The following is a 23474-nucleotide window of genomic DNA, read 5'->3' on the forward strand; positions in this document are numbered from 1 at the left end:
ATCAAGCCAAACGGGCTTGAGAACCGTTCGAGCTGCACTCAGAAAAAATCTCGCCTAAGTTTTTACTCAAATTCTGCTTGAGCAAGGCAGTATAACAAACCAAATTCGAGATTTTTCAAGTTCAGTTTATTAGTTTGTGAACAGACTTATTAGCATATATATTTTTTTATAAAAACACCCTTTACTCTAATTACTCTCATCAATTCTCTCTTTTGTTGATTGATAGTTGCTCTTATTTATGTCAAACCTCAAAGACGATAGATCGTTCAACCCTTTTAGGTTCTTCAACATCTAATTTTGTTGTTTGTCAATGAAATAAACACTATTGATGAAGGTGTTTGCTCTCTTTTAAGTATATTAAATTGGTTATTATACATTAGTATACTCCATTGTAAAGTCTTGAACTTCTTTGTCATAGCTTGTAAAATAGTACTAAATTTATCACAATATTCTTTTTATTTATTTTTTATTTTTTAAAATTTTATAGTTTTAAATACAGTTTAAAGTTCTCGCTCGAACTCGTATTTGAAGTGTCCAGATCAAGTCAAACTCGAACACATGCAGGTTCGAGTTTGGTTCGGCTCCATACCACCCCTAGTTATTGGTGAATGGTTAGATGAATCCATGTCAGGTCACCTTAGTTGAGTCGATTTTTTCAAGTTTAGAAGTAGACTCACGCATAAACGAATCCGTCTTGATGTAGTCCCTCACAAGCTCGACCTGGCAAGTTGTGAAGCCATGCCGCATATTAGGTCCATATTAAAAGCCATAGATGCCTGAAACCATGCTTGATATTGGGTCCATATTCAAAACCCTAGGCCACTCTGAGGGTACAAAATAGGGTCCAATTGGATCAGACCATCCAACTTGAACCACTCAAGTCAAGCTGAATCAGACGATCACCAAACCACCCATCTCAAAATGTTGGCTGAGGATCAGCAAGTCGGGGAACCATGCTGCAGAATGAGTGCAGGACCTGCAGAGACCAGCAACATGTATAGGTAATAGCATCATGACAATCTTTAAGATTATAAAATAGGGTTTAGACCTGTTTTCATTTTAATGACACTGATCAAGCACACCTTGGATTCAGTGTTGAACTGTTTATCTTTGAATATCTCTTGATCAGAACTAGAGCTAGTTAGTCTTGAGTGCAAATTACCTCCTTGTCTTGATGGAATAACAATTACAAGGACCCAATTTTGGAGAACAATTGTTGGTTTTCTTGTACAACAACCAATCTGTTTAGCTACCAAATCCCATGGAAAGAAGAGCAGGGTATGCAACAGAATATCAGATAGATGGTAAAAAGTCCAGCAAATGTGATGTTGGAATCTGACCTAACATCCTAAATTTCATTTCAGTGAAAACTTTGATGTAGAAAGGGACTAGAAGATGAAGAAGAATGTAAGGTATTAAAAAATATACAAAGAAACAAAGATATCTGTACAGCTAAATTTACAACAACAAAAAAAAAAAAAAGTGAAAGAAAATGCCATCTTCTCCTACATGACGGTCAGGACAGCTAAGGCTGGGTTTGAACCAGCTTGACATTACTGTAAAAACGCTTGAGATCTTTCATTGCTCTCTCCTCGATCTGAATTGAGCGGATTGAGGATGTTGGTGTATCAGTCTCTGGCTTGAACCAGCGGTTCACTCCAGTAGGTTCTGAGGGGGATCCCTGGGAAGCAGAAACAGTGAAACCTGTAGTTCTAGTCTTGGGGCTGTGAGAAGTGATATGCTGGTGCTTTCCCTGCACAAAAAAGATAAATAACAAAACGAGCTGTAATGACAGAACATATTTAGAGGCAGTCAAATACAAGAGCAAGTGCTAGCCAAATAAGTTGTATCTAATCTAATTCATAATTGATATTACATGCTTAGTGCATGATTCATATCTTCCTGTATTGTGGCATTTAGTGCAACATTACTGGAAGACAGAATCTCATTATTATTTTCATGTTTTTTTCAGGAAAAATGCATAGGTATATTGTGCAACAGCTTGACCAATCAAAGAAAGTTTTTACCAGACCAAAACCATTCACTTGCTGAGCAAATGGAAAACAAAGCACAGAACCTTGTGTCACACCTTACCACTTGACATGATGACCTTATACTTGAGTGTGAAAGAAGAGTATTGGACCATTGGTAGTTGAGATCAGAAAAAATCAAACAAAATAAGACACCTGTGAGCATATGGGAAGCAATGGCCAAGCCATGAACTGCTTTAAGCAAATATAAGGCCCCTTACCATAACAGCATGAGAGTAGGTTATTAGATGACAGAGGTGTCCTCCTACTTGCCAATGGTCAAACACAATTAAGAGGATCAGATCAAATTCAAGTTATTGTATCAACAACTGTTCTTTTTTTTCAAAAGTTTTTATGAAAAAGAGTTTATCTAAAAATTAAGTATGTTTTTAAGAGAACCCAAAATACAGGCCAAGAATTTGAGTGGTTTAGTCATATCAACTTCCTCCTGAACTGTACATGTGGCATGTGCATTGGCACCAACGGGGCCACCAAGGAAGACCTCACCCATTTATGTCCTAATATACAGAAACCATAACTGACAAAAACATAAGATCAAATTCAAATATTGTAACATGACATGTAATTAGCGTACCTGTTGCATTTGAATGTCTCTCAAAGATGGACAAGACAAAACAGGTGAAGTCCCCGAGGCAGCCCATGGTGGAGTGTTCCTCTCTCCTTCTGACACTGAAGCAACTTTGGCATGAACCACAGCTATTGGACTTGATACTGGGCCTTTAAGAAAGGAGCCTAATCTAATTTGACCATAGTTTTCGCTTTCAACAAATTCCTCCGGCCGACCCTTAGTAATATTTGGCTTACTATCCTTTGTTTTGCACTGCTCATTCTGTATATCGAGAAGAGAAGTCGGCCCTTTTGAAACCTTTGCCCCACCCCACGCAGGGCCATCAATCTTCGGAGTTGGTGGTGGGGTAACATCTTTAGGACTATCATCAAGAGCACCACTCAAGAACATGGATAAACCACCTTTCCTGTTCTTGTTCTTCTTCTTAACTGGGGCCAGTTGGAACTTTCTATTGTTCTGCTGTACAAGAATGTCTATTGGACTTTCTGCGGAGCATTCTTCAATAAAAGTCTGATTGCTATCACTTTCCTTGGCATCTTCACTTTCCTGTGAAAATTAGATGACACAACATATTAAGAAATGACATTTCTACAATTTCAGTGCAACCATGGAAGAAAACAATGTCCATTACTCAATGGAGCTATCTGCAACAAAAAAGGAAAACAAAATGCAACACATTGCCATTGCAAATGGTAACTGAAAAAGACACATAGTTAGTCTGGCCCCTTTTATCTTTGGAGGGGATTCAGCTTATATTGTCCATTTTTTTTTATTTTTTTTATTTTTTTTTGAGGGAAGGATTCAGCTTATGTGATCCCCTAGAGATTTGATATGTTGACAAAATTTCTGCTCTCTCATCTTCTTGGAGGGTGGATTGGAAGCATGTGCCATCAACCAATAGTCTGGCTGATTCATTAGCTGGAGCTGGAGTTTCCTGTCAGCATGGGTCATCCCTTCCCTTGTATTTTGGGGCCCCTTATACTTGTATTTCTGATGCACTCTTCTAAGTAATGAAATAAGGTTATCAACATTTTCAAAAAAAATACAAGGATCCAAAAAATTCATGAGATCATGCTAAGTGCTATTGATCTAGCTCAGTTTGCACAGATCAATAAATAATTATCTAACAGCAACACAAACTGCAAAGCAGACCTTTTGAGCTAGACAACGGGCATCAATATCTGGAAATCCCTTTATTAAGTTCGGTGGTGTACAAAGTTCAGAACACTGGAAGAGCTCATCAACTTGATGTACCCTCTGCTTGCTCTTCCTTCTCTGTTTCCGTGATACCTCCACTTTCTTGTGGTTCCCTTTTCCATCTTCCATGACCTGACTGTCCACAGGACAGCCAAGCTCTGCAAGAGTATGTTCAAGTATTTCCCTGGATTGTAGTTTTGCTTTCTGCTGATCATCAAGAGTATGACCACCAGCCTGCCTAGCCACGAGCATATCTATCTGCTGCAATTTTTTTCGAAGTGCTCTCACTTGTTTTACAGCAGCCTGATCAGAAGCACTTCCAGATAGCATGAAGCCATCGGTTTTCAGTTCTCCATAACTCAAGAAGTTTTTCTTGCTATTGTTACGGATCCTAACAACCATGCCAGTGGTATCATCCTCATCACTATCAATAATAGCAGGCAAAGTTGCTGTGGGTGTGGGGAATCGACGATAACTCCATGACTCGGAGGATTTGGCATCTAAAGTTTCTTCTAGCTTTGCCAGAATTTCTGGGGAAGCATTGGCAACAGATGGGGCAGCAACTGAAAATATATAGTCAAGGTTGCGCACAGCGATTTCCTGCATATGACTCAATCATTAGCCTCCCAACAAATAAAAGATACACTGAAAGGATGAGATTCTTCTTCTTTATAGAACATACCATGAACAAAATTTTAAGCAAATAGCCAGAATTGAAATCCATTAGATACAGAATTTGATTCCTGAATAAAATTTCTGGATGTAATTTTTCTTCTTTTTAATAATATTTATTGCCATTCAGAAGAAAATAAAGGACAATGGAAATGATATTTGCATTTCTTTGTTCTCAAAACCCAGATCCTTGAACCTTTGCTTGCCAGACAGAAGTTTAATTAAGACAAAAGTCATATTAAATAGCACTCTGATAGTTTGAACAATAAACAGTATCAGACATTCAAAATATAACATGTCAAAGCTCCAAAACCAAAACTTAGAAACAAAAAGAAGAGAACTTCATATCATTTTCAAAACAAAAAAATTACAGGCAAAAATTGCCTCAAAGTTGACATAAGGCAACTTTTGGCTGAAAGAAAACTAAAGCATGCCTTCAAGCATTTTATTGCAATCAAGAGTACCTGACAGTGTCTTCTCAGAGCATCAGAATCAAGGGAATCTGCAATCTCAAGCAGCTGAATAGAATTTCTAGGCTCCACCAGGAAATCTGCTGCAGCTTTCTCACAAAGACTTTTCAAGCTTGGGACAGAAATCTCTGTAAAATCACCCTTGTGAGCAGCATGTATTTTGTGATCATCACCAAACATAAAATCTCCATCCAACTCTTCCAATCCATCCACATCCTCAAAACCTGACTTTTGAGAGCTTTCAACCTGTTTTGATGGATAAGTAGGATGGTAGAGAGTGGAAACAATCAAGAGATGAGTCTCTCCAACCGACACCGATGTCGCCCGCTTAACACCATGTAAACGAGATGGAACAGGGGTTTCCTCCTTATATTTTTTCCCATCCAACATAAAAACATCACCTGTTGATGAGACAACTGTGGTCCAGTATTTACCCGCAGAAAGACTAACCAGTTTCCTCCCGCACATAGAATACAACTAAGAAAAATACAACCGACAAAGGGACAAAATATTAGTTGCGAGAAGAAATGCCAATAAAGAGTGAATGAATGAAATTATATATCAAATCTCAAGTTAATTTAGATACTCAAAATAGAAAGGCACGAGGGAATCGATATTTGAAAATAACATGGTGAAGAATACATCACAAAATATATTTAGGCATTCAAAGAAGTCAATGGCAAACCATCAGGTCCAGAAACATCTGAATCTTGTACTAAATTCTGCTTTTGCTCATTTTGACAGCAGTGTTCTCATGAACAGTGGGTGGGTGATGAGTCACTGAAAAGTGATGTGGTGGGATCACCATGTAAAGTGACTTGCAAGTTCTATTTACCAATAAAGGCATCTTTATGAACAATTGACAAGTACTCTAACACTAGCAGGATGATCTTAAGCTGATTGTATTTGTTGAAGTTCAGGGGTATTTTGGTCTTTTCATATGTAAATGTGTGTCCCTTTTAGGGTATATGGGTCCCGGTGAGTGATAGAGTGTTATTGGACCTGTTTTCATTCTGTTATTGTGCTGGCTTAATTAGCTTTCAGTAGAGGCAGTCCTAGAGGGGCATTTTAGTCACAACATATATTTTTCACCTAAGTGATTTATTAAAAAGAGTTAGGGGTCGATTTCTAACCCTTAAGGAGGTGCTGCAGCTCTCGCATCTTTCTCTCTTTTCTCACTTTGACTATTTTCTCTTCTATGTTCTTCTTTTCTCGTCAAGACTCCTTTGCAAGATTTGACAGTATTTTATGTTGTATCACTACTGCGCAGTTTAATCAACAAAACCTTATCATTGATTTCAAAAAAAAAAAAAAAATACCTGCTGGCATTTTAGATCTGGATCAGAGGATACCCAATAAAACAAGGAACCATCATCCGTGAGAACAGTGCTGTGGATCATTCCTGCTGCTATTGAGATCACATGAAGTCGTTCCATACGATGGAATTTGAGTGGAGTCGAACCACCCTTTTTTATATTTCTGGTAATCACTACCCGTCTGGGGGTAACAAGCCGATGACCCCAAGTAAATACCTGAAAAAATGAGTTGGACATTTTGTAAACCCAAAATGGTACAACCATAGTTGCATCAATAGGCTGACCCAAATAAGCAATTACCATGTCAACATTGGTCAAAGTTTGGTGTCACAATCATGCTCTCAAAAGTGTTCAAATCCAGTCAAGTGAGCCTGGCTTAGGATTTTTTTTTCTACTTTTTTCTTTTCATGTGATGCTTCGCATGCTTATCTCCCAAATAAGAAATCAAAGAAAGACCAAATCAGTGGTTCCTCAAATAATCTAATTTGGAATACTAGAGCATGGACAACCACGATAGACTCCAAGAAGAAGATGTTAACCTCATGAATGCAAAAGATAAATAATTTTTTTATCCAGCATGAAGGTGAGACCACTTGCAGGCTAGAGTAGAAGGTTTACACACTCCAGTGATATGCATGTGATCACTAGAATGTTTCTTTAATACCCTCTAGATTCTTTTGATAAGAGAGCTGCTACCATTTTTGGTCCCATTCTTTCTACAGAAAATCATAATTCACTAAAAAAGAAATGCTGGATTCACCCAAAAAATAGACAAAACTTAACCAGTTCAAGAACCACCTTCAACCAGCCAGTGAACAGAAGACATGCAAGCCAATTAAATTCGCCATTCCAGTTCTTAACATGTGGACAATGATTAAAAACATGGCAAAGCAAACTCTTACACTTGCAGTAGCCACAGTATCCGATCATTCAATTTCCCTATTAAAACCAGTATTGCAGTTTTAATGACACATCTATAAAGTAGGCTTTAAATCAAGATATCAAACTACACCAATAAGTACTTAAGTTACAGCACCAACAGGTAAACAACATAGCACTAATGCCCTTTCAGGTAAGAGTACCTCCCCATCAGCTCCGAGAACAATTGTATGATACTTTGCAGCTGAGACTTTTGTGAAAATCTTCCCTTTCAAATATTCAACCACCCTTGGTATGTAGTTTGAAGCAGAATTCGAGGTCCCATAACCAAGCTGACCAGCCTTATTGCAGCCCCATGTAAAAACTTCCCCAGATTCAGATATTGCAGCACTGTGTTTGTTTGCTGCAGCAACAGCAATTACTTTTGTCCTAAAGGAACCAACTCGTCTCGGGGTTGGTTGTGTATCCACAGATGTATAACCAAGCTGACCCTCTGCAAATAATTTCCAGAAACTCTATCAAGGAACTCAGCTATATATATTTGTCTAAGCAGTTCTTGGTAAAGATCTTTCTGGAAATCATTGTGTAAAGAAATATTGTTAGTTCAAGTGAATCAGGAAAACACACTATATAACTTAGAAACGCAAAATTTACACAAGATAAACCATATGATTACCTCTATTTGAACCCCAAGTGAAGACTTCTCCACCTTCAGTTGCAATGACAGTATGGTGCTTTGCTGCTGCTATAGCCTTAACTCTGCGAGATCCTAAACCCAAAGTTACCTGGCGAGGCGTAATAACTGCAGCTTGGCCACTGGAAACAATCAGAAGTAAGTGACACTACAAGTGGCTCCAGAAGTTAGCATGCAAAGAAAAGTCCTGCTTGTGAACAGGCAAGAAGGGTATTAAATAATCAAACAAGAAAAAAGGATAGTACCTGTGGATATCAAAATCAGGGTGACCAAGGCGACCCCCTCGTCCAAAACCCCAGGTGTACAGTTCCCCTCTAGACCCAACAGCCACACTGTGAAACTTTGCAGCAGCAACAATTTTAGTTGAAGACCCATGAAGTGCATCCACTTTGCCAGGCAGCTTTTGTATGTGAGCATTTCCAGTTCCAAGTTGGTAGTTTGTGCCACTTCCCCAACTAAACACTTCCGTGGCAACTAATCGGAAAAAGAAGCAAAGTTGACCAACAGAAATGTCAGCCAAACTATGCATATGCAAAACAAAAATGTGGTGATAATTAGCAATAGCAGGATGACCACGTATACCTGAATCAGGTCCTTCTGCAATAATTTGTAATACAGGGCCAGAAAGAAGATCAATGGGAGTGCGACATTTGGAATCCTCTAAAGTGAGAGAAGCACCAGACTGAAGTAGAACACTTGCCACGGCAAGATGCCCAAAATGAAGGGCCCTGTGTAAGCTAGTCCATCCTGACTCTCCATCCTGTAAGAGAAGCAACATAACTTTTCCCCTTTCTTTCTTCAGAGTAAACAAGAACAAAGAAAGCTTCACTAGAAACAGTGAAACCAGTATCTACAGATCGCAAGGATTACTGCTACTCATCCTCTTTGTTTTGAATATGAGAAATATAATGTTCAAAGTACACCAAAAGGCTGAAAACTTGCACAAGTGATACCAAGGTAAGTTCCTTTTCATCCCCTTATATCTTTAGAGGATCAGTATGTTGGACACGAACCAACAAACTTTAGATTGTGCCTTGAGTTTTTTTTCCAGTGTCCTTGTGACACCAAAATTGAAAAGGACGAACATGTAAATGTTCAAACAGTTGCAGTTGGGTCAGGCAGCACCTCCAAAAGATAGCAAAGAATCCACTGCACTATTTTTCAGTTTGCAAAGTTCCATTTGCAGTCTGATCATGAATGATGATGTAGAAGTAAGAGAGAACAAGATCTCTCACATATTTCCAAAAGACAACCAACACCAATTTACACCTTTAAAATGTCTTTCATAAACCTCCCTGGAACAAATTCTGTTTTGCAGTGATCTGGTTGCTTAATTAAGACTAGATTCTTCAGAAATTGTAATATTTTCCATATATACCTGCACACGTCTACAATGTACATACAAATGAGTCATGACTTACAGGCATTTCTAGGAAATGCTGAAGTTATAAAATGTGCAGAATCAGTAATAGATATGCTGCAGTGCATGCCCATTTTTGTTTTGAAAATGATGAATGCTTATATTGCTTTAAAAAGGCAGTTCATGCCCTTAATATGTTAAAAAGAAAAAAAAATATTCATTTTATATTAAAAAAAAGGTTAAAAGCATGTCACCCTTAAAATTGTGAAAGAAAAAAGAAACCACGGAAGAACTATTAATAGACTTTGCTTAATTCATCAAAAACAGTGACGAGAACAATAAATAACAAGTCTATGACTAAAGAAATAAATGATGTCTATCAGAGTCCATTTAATTAACACACCCTGGCATCAGGATCTGCACCAGCAGCTAGCAGTCGTCTGACAATTGGCACATGATTTCTCCATGTAGCGATGTGAAGAGGCATGAGGCCAAAAAAGTTCCTTGTATTAATATTTCCTCCATTCTTTTTGAGTTGTAACAGAGCAGAATCTAGTTCAGATAAAGAACCCTCCCGAGCAATCACCCATAAATCCTTTTGGGCCCCATTTGATGAAGATTTACGCCCTGGAGTTTGCTTAAATGGGACTGATGGAGATGTCAAACCCTCCATTGACATATGTTTAACTATTAGTTTTACAATGAGATTTCAAGAGTCAGATCATCTAAAGGCCATCAACTGCTGGCCACATTCAACAAAAAATAAGATAGCTGCTCTAGCTCTTGAAAGTTAGCTGCCTCCATAATTGCTACTATAACATTGTACCAACTGATAATTGGAACTCAATTATGAGATCAATTTAACAGATAAAAGCCATTGTTAAAAGTTAACAAGTACTAAGTACGATTCATCCCGTCATCGGTGTTGTTTTGAAAATATCATCTTCATAAAAAAATCAGCAGTAGTGGGCACTCCCAGTCTCCAATATAGTTCATGAAAGGAGTTGGCAAGTGAACTCAACAAGGATTTCCATTTATTAAAGGACAAGCAGCACCTGCAATATTTTCTGTCAGTACATCTTTATTTTCATTGATACAATTTGAAAGAGTAACTAATACACATAGAACTGATATTATTTGAATCCGATGAAGTCTGCTACTTAAGGTAAACAACATAAATTGTGACATGACTAAATGAGATAATAGTAAAGATGTAGCAGTCCAATAAAAATATTCAAAGAAACAATTTTTATTAACAGGGATACTGTTGGAAAACAGTACCTGTAAACAGCTAAACCTTAACGACACAGGAAACAGAAGAATCCAGAACAACAAAAGTGAAAGCATGCTTCTCTACAGTTACTTACCTGTTTTTGAAGATGAAAATTCTACTAGATAAGAAACTTCAAAGCTACCAAATATTCCTAAACAATCCCCAAGTCTACTAAACTTGCATGAAGCTTTTCAGATATCTGTGATGCAGCTGGCAAGATCTTTTTCTATCACCACTGCAAGAACTGTATACTAGTGATTTGGATGATCATGCTGAAAAGCTTTCAGATGCATGAAGTTCAGACAACTTAAACCGTTGTACAGACATTTTGAGAAATTAGATCACAGAGAACCACTTATGTTTTTGGGACTGGTTAGAATCATGAGATCAAAATACAACCAAAATTAAAATCTGGCAGTATCTGTAGTTTCTTCCTAATAGACGTAACAAAATTCAGATCCCAAAACAAATCCAAAGCTTACATAACTAATACCAACATTTTGACACATCCAAGTGAGCAACTTGTAACAGAAATAGCGCCACTGCCATTTTGATACACTTCAAAAAATGGCACTAGTAACAGAGAGACATCACTAAATGTTCCGTATACTTCAATATAGTATAGTTATAGAAAGAGCACCACTGCCATTTTGATACACTTCAAAAAATGGCACTAGTAACAGAGAGACACCCCTAAATGTTCCGTATAGTTCAATATAGTATCGTTATAGAAAAAGCGCCACCAGCAAGCTACAAACGCTTCTAATTCCTAACCCTTTCCCCTCAACTCATCAAATTGCCACTCGAGCATTGTAAAACAAAAAAAAAACGAAATTAAATTACTAACATCTAGCCGACCGAGTTCAAGAATTACATCACATTTCTCACAGCAAATGATATGCAATCACATAATTCATCCGAAGAGTACATGAGTTCCGGAAGGAGTCACAACACCGCCTTGAAACCAGAAGAGTGATGCCACACAATAAAACCATAAAAAAAGCTTCATCGAACCCAATCACGCAACAAAAAAAAAAAAAAAGGTTGAAGACTCATACATCTCAAACAAAAAAGCTGATTTTGAACGAACAAACCAACTACCCAAAATGGAACACATGAGCTGATCTAATTTCAGTCCCACATCAACCAATTACAACCAGTTCCAATCAAAAGCAACTCAACAAAAACAGGAAATCACACAAAAAATCACATACCCTTCTGTACAACAGAGAGAAATTTCATCACGGGAAAAGTACAATACCGAACAACTTCAAGGAGAAAACTCACCACAGATTTGTAGAGAAAGAGAGAGCAATCGATGGAAACGAAGGAAGAAATAAAAAATTGGTTTTATAACAGTTATTGTGGGGAGCAGAGAACCAAGGAATATACCAATGTCGTAGACGGAACATTTTCAGAAGGAGCTCTCTCCCCACTCCTTTTTCTCTATTTTGACACCAGGGGTACACTTGGAAGTTGGAACACATGGGTGTGCATATCGCAGATACACATCATTATTTTATTTCACAGTTAAAATAAAATTTCCAATTTATTCCAATAAAAACTGTGAAATATTATTAAAAGACACAAATGCCCTTTTAATTTCCAATGAAATAAAAAAGAAAAATAATGAGACGGAGACACACGGGATACGGATGTCGTTCGATGCCAAAAGAGGGTCAAATTTGTCACGTTGAACATAGTCATTGGTGTCGTTAACTCTACATTTTTGCCAACACTGAAAATTCCCAAAACACCCTTACACTTTGCAAAATCCCCTACGTCGAGGAGGGGGGGGGCGGGGTTCTTGAAGATGGCTGGTGGTGGGTCAGTTAAGGCAGTTGGGACGAAACTGGTTGCCATGAGATGAAGCTACGTCAATTCTAAAGTCTCAAACGCCTCAAATCAAATATCAAACTAAACTGCAGTAGCCATCTCTCTTCTATCTTTAAAAAAGTAGAAGAGAAAGAAAAAAGAAAAAAACCCTGTTTTGTCTTGTTCCTGTTTCTGTTTCCAAGTGCATGTGCTGAATTGAACAAATAAGTCAAAAGCTTTATATTATAGAGATGGCTGCTTGTGCTTTTTGTGCATGAAGAGGGATTGGAATGATGAAGATGATAGTGAGGTAATTTTGTTTGTTCTCAAAGCATTGGATACGAAAGGAATATTGTGATCCCCTCAGACACTCAGGCAACAGCTGTAGCTCTCATCTGTGTCTGAGAATCCAAGCACATACAAGACCCTTCAAATTTTCTTTTACTTATTCATTATCACAGTTGACATTGGATATCTGATGCTTTTGTAAAACTGTGTTTATGTTAACTAGAAAACTCTTCTTTTCCCACGAAAAAAAATTCTAAAATAAATCATAATTTTTATTATTTTTAAAAAATCAACCCAAGAAGTATTTTTTAATTATTTTTATTAGTCAAAGCTAAAATTCTTATCAATAAAAAAATAGTAAGAAAAAACATAAATGGATCTTTAAATTAACAACCCAAAATCATTTTCAACAAACTGTAGAGGTCACGTATATTGAAAGAAACAGGTAACCCAAACCTCACTCTGTTGGAGATGGAAGATAAACCACCCGAAAGGATGCAAAGTTTTGAATGTATTCAAGAGGAATCTTTGGATATAATAAGCAGTTGCCTATATACTTTGAGAATGAATCCATTGAATTTGCAGTCAGTAACACCATCTTACCATCTAATAAAGTCTTCAGAAGGAGATGAAGTCCATGTTACATTACAAAAATACAGGGCATCCATACTTGTGAATGTTCACTCCACACAGATGAAAGACAAGAAAGAGAGAATGGAAAAAGGGGGTGAGAATACAAAATAATGGCATAATAGCAACCCACAATGCAATGAGCATGACAAAGAATTACTCCTCTATCAAGATTCAGGAAGCAACTCCAACCCAACTCTTTAGATTCCTTGCAACTCGAGTAACCACACCATAGGTTCACAATATCTTGAAGTGGGCTGCTTTGGCATGATCCACAGATAGCATTCCAACATGGAAGAACTGGCTTTGTGCTGGAAATCCAAGCAGATGCTTAAGACAGGGAATGGAGTATAACAAACACAGATCAGTATACCTCGGTTGGTATGTCCTGGAAAAAGAAAAATAGGGAACATCAAACAACAGAACAATCCTGTAAGTGCATAATCAAGTATACTCACCAACAAAGACTTTTTAAGTCCTTGAATATGTTTTACTTTTTTTTTTTTTGTGGGTGTCATTTTTTTACAGGAAACAGAGAAAAAACTTCAAAGTGAAAGTCACATAACTCAAGAGTTGGGGTAGCAGGCAGAAAAGAATATTTCTGCCTATGGAGATGAACGAACTTTGGACTATAAATGAACTTCACTGAAATGCACAAGGAAAGTCCATAGTTGAAGATTAAATTACTAAGAGAAAAGAGGAGGGAGAGAGCAGAGATTACTAAAATTGAAAAGAAAACTCTCTATGGTCAATAACCTTTGGTACAATATGGAATCTGCATGAAAGACATTATTAGGATTTCTTGTTCCTATTTTTTCACTTTTTCCAAAATTTGAGAACCTCGTTTTGGGCCAGTAGGGGTTTTCAATACAACTAGGTTGTATCAAAGGCAAGTTAATATACTAAAAGAAAAGAAAAATAAATTATTAACTGAAAATGCTATTTTATCATTTTAAACAACTGGCATTTTAATACCTTTGCAGTCAAGTTAGAGACCGCCAACTGGAACTTTTCTCTTGTTTTTGCACCTGCAGCTTGCCCAGCTTTTGAGACCTTGCTGAAAGCACCATTGAGCCAAGCTGTTCCAGCAGTCACATACCTGTAAACAGCCATATGAACCAGAAAGAACATTAAAAAAAAAAAAAAAATAGGTATGCATTTACTAAGATAAAGTTTTTGTCTGCTAAAAAAAGATTCAATTTCTTCACATACACGGGTATAAGAGAGCAATATTACACACAGGTATAAGAGAGCAATATTACACAACTGAATTCTACTCTATTTCAAGAATTGAAAAGACCTTTTAGATTAATTAAATACTTACTTTAATTAATTAAGTATGACTATGACAAACTTACCTACTTACAATAATTTCACATAAAAAATTCAAATATCCCATAATATCAAGCACAGACACAGAGGCTGTTTTTTAGGTAAAACTAATCTAAATGAACATTTCATAAATTCTACTTATATTAGATATCAACCTTATAGTCAGCAAAAACTAAAAACTAAAGAAATATTAGAAAAGAATGAACATGTTTTGGGTTCCACAGCCACCCCCAAGTTAGAGAAACTATAACCAGCTTGAAGGTTGAAATAGATAGGCAAGTCACGAATCTTGAGAACAGGACAGCTGGCCATAATAGAATATTATATCCAGTAAACCCAATCTATGCAATAAGTAACCAGGTCTACCAAAAGATGGCTACTCAAATAAAGCTGCACCATGTACAACTACCAAGAACCATTGACCTTCCAAACAATGTTACGTTTCAAGTGAAAGGCATAATGGTAGATTACCATAAGAAGAACAGCCAACAGACTAGAATGATTTTCTTTGAACACGTACCTATTTGTCTTAACAGAAGAGCCTGTGTCGTTGAACTTCTGTTCTGCCACGGTTAACACCGCCATAGTCTTATCTGACACATGCAGTTTTTGATCCATGGACTTCACTTTCTCATTAACAACAGCGATCCCAACAGTTAATTTTTCAGTAAGTCCAACTCTTCTATCAAACGAGATGACCTTAGCAGATGCATTAGCTGTCAACTGATGTTTTTCATCAAATGCCTTTGCCTTGTTTACTGCATCTTGCCCCAAAGCAGAGCCTTTTGCTAGCATATTTGTCACAGCGTCTTGTGCTTTCATTACATAAACCCGCCTAGGAGAGGAACTTTTAGGCTGAGAATACAGGAGGACAATAAGTTTTTTTTCCAAAAAAACATAAAGTACAAAAATAGTAAGTCACATTGAAGAAAGGTGTAAACAGAAGCTATTTCAGGCTTTCAAAGCTTAATCAGGAAGAGTCCAAATATTATACTGGAAGGCAACACTGAAGTTTAGTTACACCTCAACATCAGGCGGACTGTATGCAACAGGAGTTACAAACATAGGATTCTCAACTATTCTTCTTTCCTGCATGAATTGCAACAGAAGGCATTAGCAATCAATAGAGTACTTAATCAATAGGTTAAATGTGGTATTTACTGCTGGACTGAACCAACAGACCTCAATGATTGGTACATAGTTCTCAGCAGGAGTTATAGTCACGATCTGATCTATTATGGTTGCTCCCTGTAGAAAAGGGGACAGCCCCAGAAAGGAAATATTAGTGTGGATCATTGAAGAGGTTCCAGTACTGAGTGCTGTCTTCCACAAATAAAAGAAAAAACACAGAGTGCAAAGGAACCTGACTTCTGATAGGTGAAAACCACAAGATACTAAAATTGTTGGATCCCTACGTCTCATAGTCATGGTTAATACGGGACATAGAAAGTATAAGTATCCTGAAACAATTCTCTTTTAACTTAGAGGTAGTTCCTCGATATAAAGATAGAGATGTCAGCATGCACTAATCTCATCACTCAACCATTTCATTTTTTTAAAATTGAACTCGTGCTTGCAGTGTATGCATGTTGATCGCCGGTTATCCAACAAAAGAATCAGGAAAGAAGTTAAACCTACCCGGCTTTTCCATACTGAACTCCTTCCTTCGTTAGTAAGGTGTTCATTATACACTCTGACCCTAGCTTGAATTTCAAAGGACACGGTCATCACATTATCATGAGAATGGGATCTCATTGCTGCTCTCAATTGGGTGCGGCAAGAAAATGAAATTAGTTCCAGGCTAATGAGACTCAGGGAGAAGACACGAACTGTTACCGGTGACATGCAACTTAGAGAATCCTCTCTTCCTAAAAAACTAAGGTAAAATAAACCATTTAACTCAGTACGTTTCTCATAAAGGAGTTTTAATTTTTAAACACAAAATGCCGGAATTCCTCAACTCCAGAAAGTGTCACCTCACAAAACACAGAAAACTGAGAAACGACTTACCGATAAAAGCAACGCAATTTCGAGCGCTTTAGGATCCTTAAACGTAACGAAAGCTGTCCTCGTTTCCCCCGAGCTACTGTAAGTCCCCAAAGATCAACAAAACCCAAAGTCAAAAACCAAGAATGACAACTTTTACAGAAACAACCTCTTCACGAAAAAAACAACACAACCAACCGTTGGATCTCAATATGTTCGATATCCCCGGAGAAAGAGAAGAATTCCTGAATCTCCCTCTCGGTCGCGAGATCCGAAATATGCCCTACTTCAACCGTTCTCGTCTGAGGGAAACAAACACACAAAATCAAGACAATCCGTTCAAATTTAGCCCAAAAAGAACCAACAAAAAAAAGAAAAAAAAAAAGACAATAAGATAAAATGGACTGAAGCATCCTTCCGCGGAGAAAAATTGAAACAGAAAGGGAACAAAAAACGAAGGGTTCTTCAAGGTTCAGTATCCTACCTCCATCTGAGCTGTTCAAGGGAGAACTTTCCCTCTTTTTGACTCCAAGAATTCACGAAGCGCTCTTTCTTATATATGGAGGCGGGGAGGAAATTGTGACGGCTAACGGAAGACAACCTTCGTAAAACAATCTTCTTTTTTTGAAAAATTATTCAAAATGCCACTAAAGGGGTTGCCACTGTAAAACGAATGGGCTCGTCAGTAATTATGAAACAAAAAGGGGTATTTTGAAATAGAAAAAGGGCGTGAAGGATTTGATTCTTGACTTGGGCGACAGGCGAGTGTGACCTGGCGCTTTTGCGAGTCTCGTTATGAACGCCAACATTCGAGTGTGCCACGCGGGATTTGCTCGCCGAGGCACAGGTGGGGCCAAGCCGGATAAAATCAGCCCATCCCTAACGTTGGCAATATGAAACTGGGCAATATGAAACTCATTTTTCTATCATTTTTAATATTTCTTAAATACAAGATGAATCAAAAGGAATCAAGCAAAAAAATTCCCGTCCCTAACGTTGCTCAAAACATAAAAAGTTTTGGTCAACAAAAAAAAATTCGCATAATTGTTTCGACACTTTTAGGTTCACACAAACGCACCCTTATACTAATTTTTTTGACAATCCATTTTTGTTAAATTTATTCTAAAAATATTTTTATCAATTTAATTTTTTTAAAGAAAATGAGAGGACCCTCTTTCCCACATTATAGAGGAGGGAAAGGAGGTGACAACTAAAAAAGGGCATGAGTAATGATTTTAAAAATTCAAATGCAAAAAGTAATCTATAGAAGGGTGAAACTTAAGACTATGAACCTTATAACAATCTTGAGCCCTCCAAAAGAATCAACAAAATCATATTATTGTAGTTGTTATCCTCCTTGAGCTACAAAAACCCTCTGATCAATGTAACTTTCTTTCTTTATAGATGCTTTTGAATCCTGAACAATCATACACATGTGCTAAACTTTTTGGAAGATGATTATTTTAATGTTGAGTTGTAGTCCCAAAATTTGTTGATTCAAATTCTCTATTGCAATAAAAGACACAATAATACTTTTCAATTAATCTAAAGCAAGTTTGCAGCTGTGATCAGACAAAATTTTCTTTAATAATGGTTATGGTCAAACCATTTGAAGGTATCTGATGAAAATGTTGAGCATTTGTCTCTATAGAGGTGGATAAATTAATATATAATAGTCAAAGTCGAATTCTCTAAAAATATGATATCTTAGCATCTTTGAATTCCTGTATAGGGATTCAAGCAAATGAGCTTCAGGGATATGTGAAAAAGTAAAAGTAGTTCTTGATCACATAAGTTTTTACTTCAACCTTATTTTTTATTACTTATAAAAAAATTTTATTTTTAGTACACAAATGCTATTGCTAATTTTTCTGTTGTCAGGTGCCACACTCTTTCAAAAAAAAAACTGAAAAGGAATACAAAACCAATTAAAAGGAAATTAATTTTTCCACCATTTTGTTTTTCTATAAAGATACATGGGGTCCCTACATACACAAGATGTTTAGGAATGTTTAAATATTATTCTATAAAACAAATCGAAGAATGTAGCAATGAGAAAATAATTAAATTATGTTCTTGAATAGTATTTAACTATTGGTTATTCTTTACCTTAAATTTTTTATTCTTTTAACTCTTTTTTTTTATTGCAAATCATTGTGTTGGAATGTTAAGAGAAACAACAATTCATTGATTACATGTAAATTGAGTACAATAAGTCTCTATTTACAATAGAGAAATCACATAGAATCAGAGTTAAATTTTAAATGACTCATGTTCTTGTCACGCCCATAAGAAATAATAAGAAATAATAAGAAACAATGTACACAAGTAATACAAAGAACTAATAAAACTAAAAAAAATAACTAAAAAACCTCTAAAATGTGAGGCTTCTTCCCATGAGACCCCTATAAAATTTTGTAATTTTTTTCCTTTATAAGAGTCATAAAATTCTTCTATATTTGCTCTTCAATAATTCACCAAAACCTTTGTATTTTCTACTTTACTAGGGAACGAAATTATTAAGGGAAAATTACAAATAACATCACCAAGATCATTTAAGCAAAACAATATAAAAAACACAAGACCACTTTCATATACAATGGAATTAAGAATTCCATTGCAACATAGAGGGTGAAAAAACGACAACTAAAAATACCTGCAAAATCGATAGACAATCGAATCAATTCGTAATGTTCTTCACATTTATATTGAACTCCAATCAATTAGATTTCCTTAATAATGTTCACGATTCTTGACAAAGTTCAATAATTCATGTACTCGAATAAATAAAAAATTCCAAATAATCTTGTTAAAAATTGATGATTAAACTAATTCAATTTTCATTCATAATTGATAACGATGAAAAGCCCATAGTATATACTTTATCCCATGAAATTAATATTAATTCCATTACTATAAATTCAATTTGATCCCATAACAATTGAGGTCAGATATGCTAGTATAAATTTACTAGCATTGAACTAGTCACCTCAAATCACATAGGGAAAATAAGATCAATTTCTTCGTATATATAGGTTTTATTCATCACCTTTAAGTGATTAAAGAGGATTAACCCCATACTTGTTAGCCTAACCGTGTAATATTAACAAGATTATTTAGTGTGATTAGACACAATCCTTCCGGCAAAAATCAAATTGGTAAATAGTAAAAAAAAAAGAATTGAAAATTTATGAAGTCATTCAAACCAAAAAGAATTAGAAGTGACTGAACTGATAAATGGATTCTGTTCATTCTTTCTATGTGATTATAAACCCTAAAAAGTACTTATGACAATGAGACTCTCTTCCGTTATGAAATTCTAGTCCTCTAAATTGTTTGGAGTAACCTTACCATATCTGCAACTGTCGATAGATTTTGTTGCGACTTAGGACAATTGATGTCCTATCTCTATCTCATACTGAATTACATAAAACCCGATGTCTGTACAGGAAGGAATATAAAGGTTAAAGAAAAAGCAAAAGAAGGCCGATGTTTTCCCTTACCAGGAAAGTACTTTTAGCTTGTCAGATTCCTGGCGTCTTCAAGAGTAAATGCTAGATAAAAAGAAACAGAACAATGTCAAGTGACAACACATGCAATGATCTTTTCACAGGCCAAAAGCAATAGTAAATACTCGAATCTAGATACCTCTATATCCGATTGAACGATTTAAAAGACATTTATCTAGTTTTTCATTATTTATTAAAATTAATCGATTTTTAGTGTAGACACAAATATCATAAACCATTTTCTCTGTTATTTCTTATGACGGCACAAACACAAAAAAACTGATCAAACTAAAAAAAATTAATAGATAGTTATTTTAATAAAAAAATTCCGATCATTTTACTTTTTTATGGCAACAGAAACTATCGGTGAATCATGAACCAATTGGCTTTATCTCATAAAACACAAAAATTCTACCATTGGAGAGTTTAGGGGCGAGCTTATTGCCAAATTGTATCACGACTCACCTAATACATATCGGATTTTAACTTACGAAATACAAACCGATAGAGGTGTATCGGCCAATGTAGAGCAACCAATATATATATATATATCAGAAAATCGATTTACCCACCCCTGATTTGCTTGTAAGAGTGTCGCTTGCCAATAGGCTTATTACCATTTCTTTTTTCTAATACTATTCTACATTACTCCACGCCAAGAGAGTCCACAAATGGTCCCTCGACCCAGTATTTAGAACCGATCAAACCCTTAAGAATTCTATGCAGATTTGGCCAATTTAGCCAGAACTGAGTCAGTTCACCCAAAATCAACAGGCCGACCTAAATTCAGAAGGGGTCGGAGAGAATCTAAGCAAAGATGGAGTTAAACTCGGTCCTCTCCGAGTCAAAAAGTCAGGTGTTCACAAGTTGACTCGGCGAGTCTCATGACCATGGTAATACATAGAATTCAAGAACAAAATTGAAACATAGCAACAGAGGAGAAAAAGGGACGAATATACCATTGAATCATGTGCGTGAAACTCGTATTTGATGAAATTCCTGAACCTGTCCACATTAAGCATAGAAGAATCAATCCCAGATGACTTGGACTAGGCAAAGTTGTTAGGATTATTCATTCAGTCTCTGAGAGAGACGCAATTACTCAAAAATAGTCAGGGCCGTGAGAAGCAAAGAATCAAGCTGATCCAAGAAAGCATAGATGAAGAAAAAGTTGAATTAAAAGGGAAAACCTTACTATAGTCGCTGCCACATTCAGTGTCTACTAGGAATCCACGAAGCCAAAAAATAAAGAAACCTCAAAAAAATTACTCACCTCCTGAAAAGCTCAGTCCACGTTCAGATTATCAGCTTCAATGCCACTTTTTACATGCACATGCATCATCCACCACATCCTCCTGAGTGGGATCCACTCAAATGGCAAACAAAAGGTCCATTTCTTGGTCATGAAGGCATGTGTGATACGATGACTATATAAATCTTGATGAAAGCAAAGAAGGGGATTACAGATTATAGAAGGTTCAAGCTTTGGAGATGGCCACCAGTGCAAGCTCAAGAAGCATAGGTTGTGAGAAAACCTGCAAAGATATCCATGATAAATGGGGCCAGGTGCATCAATTGGGTCAAGCTCTTGCAAGCACAACTAGAATGGAGCGGCAACAGATCAGGGAGACATACAGGTCCATGTATGGTCTGGATCTAGCTGATCGTCTACAACAGACCTATGATGCAAATGCAAAGAGTGAGGTAGGGTTTTTACCAAGCTATTCATCAAACATACCTTTTTTTTTGGGGGCAAATGTCAACATTCCTATGCTGCTTTCTTTCTTCTTCAGATAGGAGGTTTATTGTCCCTATGGATGCTGGAACCGCACGAACGTGACGCAGTCATGGCAAGGGAAGCTCTAAACAGTAGCGACACAACTTACAACACACTTCTAGAACTCTACATTGGACGGAAATCAAGTCAGCTTCTCCTGATCAAGCAAGCATACCAAGCAAAGTTCAAGAGGCACCTGGACCATGACATTAGTTCTGAGCCAGCCAACTCCTACCAGAAGGTGAGTTGAGCTTCTACAAAATCAGTACGATTTTAGCATTCGTAAAAACAATGATAGCACATATCACGGCCTCATTGGCAGAAACAGAAATTACTTGCACTACAACTGTACTTTTTTTGGACTCACGCATGCAGGTACCAACTGGATATTCCACTTTTTCCTTCTCTCTTTACTCCTTTACATCCCTCTCCTGTCGCTTGTAATGCTTCCTCAGTACCACATCAGTCACTAAAGTGAGTATGAGCTCTGAAGGCATGCATTAACAACAAATATGAGAGATTCAGCTATATTTCTGAACCATAATTTGGAATTGGACTAAAAATATATATTTCTTCTTTCAAAACTGCAAATCTCAATACCCATTTTTCTCACAAAACTTCGATTTTACAAAGAACAGAAACCAGTTACTGATGTAATGAAGAGTGTTCCTCGTAAATATATCATTACTTCTTTTATTTATAAATAGTTCAGATTATTCCTATGTAATGATGAAAATGAGCATAGGATATGTCTCAGACAATGTTCTTTTTCTTGGCATAACAGATCCTTGTTGCCCTTGCAACATCACACAAGTCACATTACACAGAAGTCAGCCAACATGTGGCAAAGTGCGATGCAAAAAGACTCTATGAAGCAGGAAAGGGGGGGATAGGAACCATTGATGAGACTGTTGTTCTAGAAATTATGAGCAAGAGGAGCATTCAGCAGCTCAAATTAACATTCTCTACTTATAAGCATATATATGGACATGAGTATGGGAAGGTGAACACAGTTACCTTTTCTCGACTTCATCTTCCTTGAGTAGATTTCTTTTCAAATTTCTCTGATCAGCCACAATTCAAACTTCTGCAGTCACTAAAGAGTAAATCTGGCAGAGAATTTGAGGATGCTTTGAGAATGGTTGTCAAATGCTCGTGTGATCCAGTTAAGTACTTCAGCAAGGTAAGATACTCTTGATACGAATAACAGCCGAATGTCCAATCATCAACCCTTTTTTTGAAAGTTTCCAAGACTCAAACGGTATTCACTTTCAAGCTTTTATGGATGCAGATGTTGTACAAGAGCATCGCGGGAACAGCTAAAGACAGGAGCTCTTTGGCACGAGTAATTATCAGCAGGGCAGACATAGATATGGCTGAGATTCAAAGTTTATTTGAAGCGAAGTATGAAAAAAAACTAGAAGAAGCCATACACGAGAACGTTAAAAATAGAGATCAGAGAGACTTTCTTGTCGCTCTGGCAGCTGCAAGTTCTAACAGATAATTTTCATTGTAAATTTAGATACCATAATATTGCTTATGTGAATTTACGCTTATATACAAGACAACAAAGATGATAAACTTTGGTTTTCAAGTCACAGAACTGCTATAGAGACATGGATAAAGTAAAATCTTTAAATGATTTCAAATTTCTTCA

General features: G+C 36.6%; 3 protein-coding genes across 4 annotated transcripts; 1 reads left to right on the forward strand and 2 right to left on the reverse strand.

Moving 5' to 3' along the window:
- Positions 1-1312: 1312 nt before the first annotated feature.
- On the reverse strand, positions 1313-11877 carry LOC137948269 (uncharacterized). Of its 2 annotated transcripts, none has more exons than XM_068794290.1 (11): positions 11768-11877; positions 9611-10262; positions 8430-8607; positions 8093-8321; positions 7830-7969; positions 7357-7646; positions 6278-6490; positions 4953-5435; positions 3772-4416; positions 2626-3165; positions 1313-1753 (listed from the first exon to the last, which is right to left on the reverse strand). In XM_068794290.1, exons 2-11 carry the CDS (start codon positions 9884-9886, stop codon positions 1526-1528), a joined length of 3222 nt encoding a protein of 1073 aa, XP_068650391.1. In that variant the 5' UTR covers positions 9887-10262; positions 11768-11877; the 3' UTR covers positions 1313-1525. The 2 variants fall into 2 exon arrangements, with proteins under 2 accessions (XP_068650391.1, XP_068650392.1); XM_068794291.1 differs by having other exon boundaries at positions 11695-11877.
- Positions 11878-13120: 1243 nt separating this feature from the next.
- On the reverse strand, positions 13121-17107 carry LOC137948367 (binding partner of ACD11 1-like). Its single transcript, XM_068794445.1, has 8 exons — positions 17016-17107; positions 16730-16833; positions 16556-16631; positions 15728-15793; positions 15569-15634; positions 15066-15400; positions 14189-14312; positions 13121-13601 (listed from the first exon to the last, which is right to left on the reverse strand). The coding sequence occupies exons 1-8, from the start codon at positions 17019-17021 to the stop codon at positions 13578-13580; spliced, it is 801 nt and encodes a 266-aa protein (XP_068650546.1). The 5' UTR covers positions 17022-17107; the 3' UTR covers positions 13121-13577.
- A 4424-nt stretch (positions 17108-21531) lies between these two features.
- LOC137949097 (uncharacterized) lies at positions 21532-23380 on the forward strand. Its single transcript, XM_068795370.1, has 5 exons — positions 21532-21744; positions 21834-22058; positions 22602-22820; positions 22911-23000; positions 23109-23380. Exons 1-5 carry the CDS (start codon positions 21532-21534, stop codon positions 23319-23321), a joined length of 960 nt encoding a protein of 319 aa, XP_068651471.1. The 3' UTR covers positions 23322-23380.
- The last annotated feature ends 94 nt before the right edge of the window (positions 23381-23474 follow it).

This window comes from Aristolochia californica, unplaced genomic scaffold (genome assembly GCF_029961685.1).
Source record: "Aristolochia californica isolate CCGP_79_NKW_82.1479 unplaced genomic scaffold, dmAriCali1.0.hap1 SCAF_13, whole genome shotgun sequence".
NCBI lineage: Eukaryota > Viridiplantae > Streptophyta > Magnoliopsida > Piperales > Aristolochiaceae > Aristolochia > Aristolochia californica.

Excerpts from the sequence above, each read along its gene's own strand:
- LOC137948269 (XM_068794290.1), bottom strand. The coding sequence starts at position 9,886 with ATGTCAATGGAGGGTTTGACATCTCCATCAGTCCCATTTAAGCAAACT. Across the intron at positions 8,608-9,610 it reads GTGCAGATCCTGATGCCAGG|GATGGAGAGTCAGGATGGAC; the intron begins GTGTGTTAATTA and ends CTTCTCTTACAG. Across the intron at positions 3,166-3,771 it reads CCCGTTGTCTAGCTCAAAAG|GAAAGTGAAGATGCCAAGGA; the intron begins GTCTGCTTTGCA and ends TAATTTTCACAG.
- LOC137948367 (XM_068794445.1), bottom strand. Across the intron at positions 15,794-16,555 it reads AAATTGCGTTGCTTTTATCG|GGAGCAACCATAATAGATCA; the intron begins GTAAGTCGTTTC and ends CCTTTTCTACAG. Across the intron at positions 15,401-15,568 it reads ACAGTCCGCCTGATGTTGAG|CCTAAAAGTTCCTCTCCTAG; the intron begins GTGTAACTAAAC and ends CTGTATTCTCAG.
- LOC137949097 (XM_068795370.1), top strand. The coding sequence starts at position 21,532 with ATGGCCACCAGTGCAAGCTCAAGAAGCATAGGTTGTGAGAAAACCTGC. Across the intron at positions 22,059-22,601 it reads CAGCCAACTCCTACCAGAAG|ATCCTTGTTGCCCTTGCAAC; the intron begins GTGAGTTGAGCT and ends TTGGCATAACAG. Across the intron at positions 23,001-23,108 it reads CAGTTAAGTACTTCAGCAAG|ATGTTGTACAAGAGCATCGC; the intron begins GTAAGATACTCT and ends TTATGGATGCAG.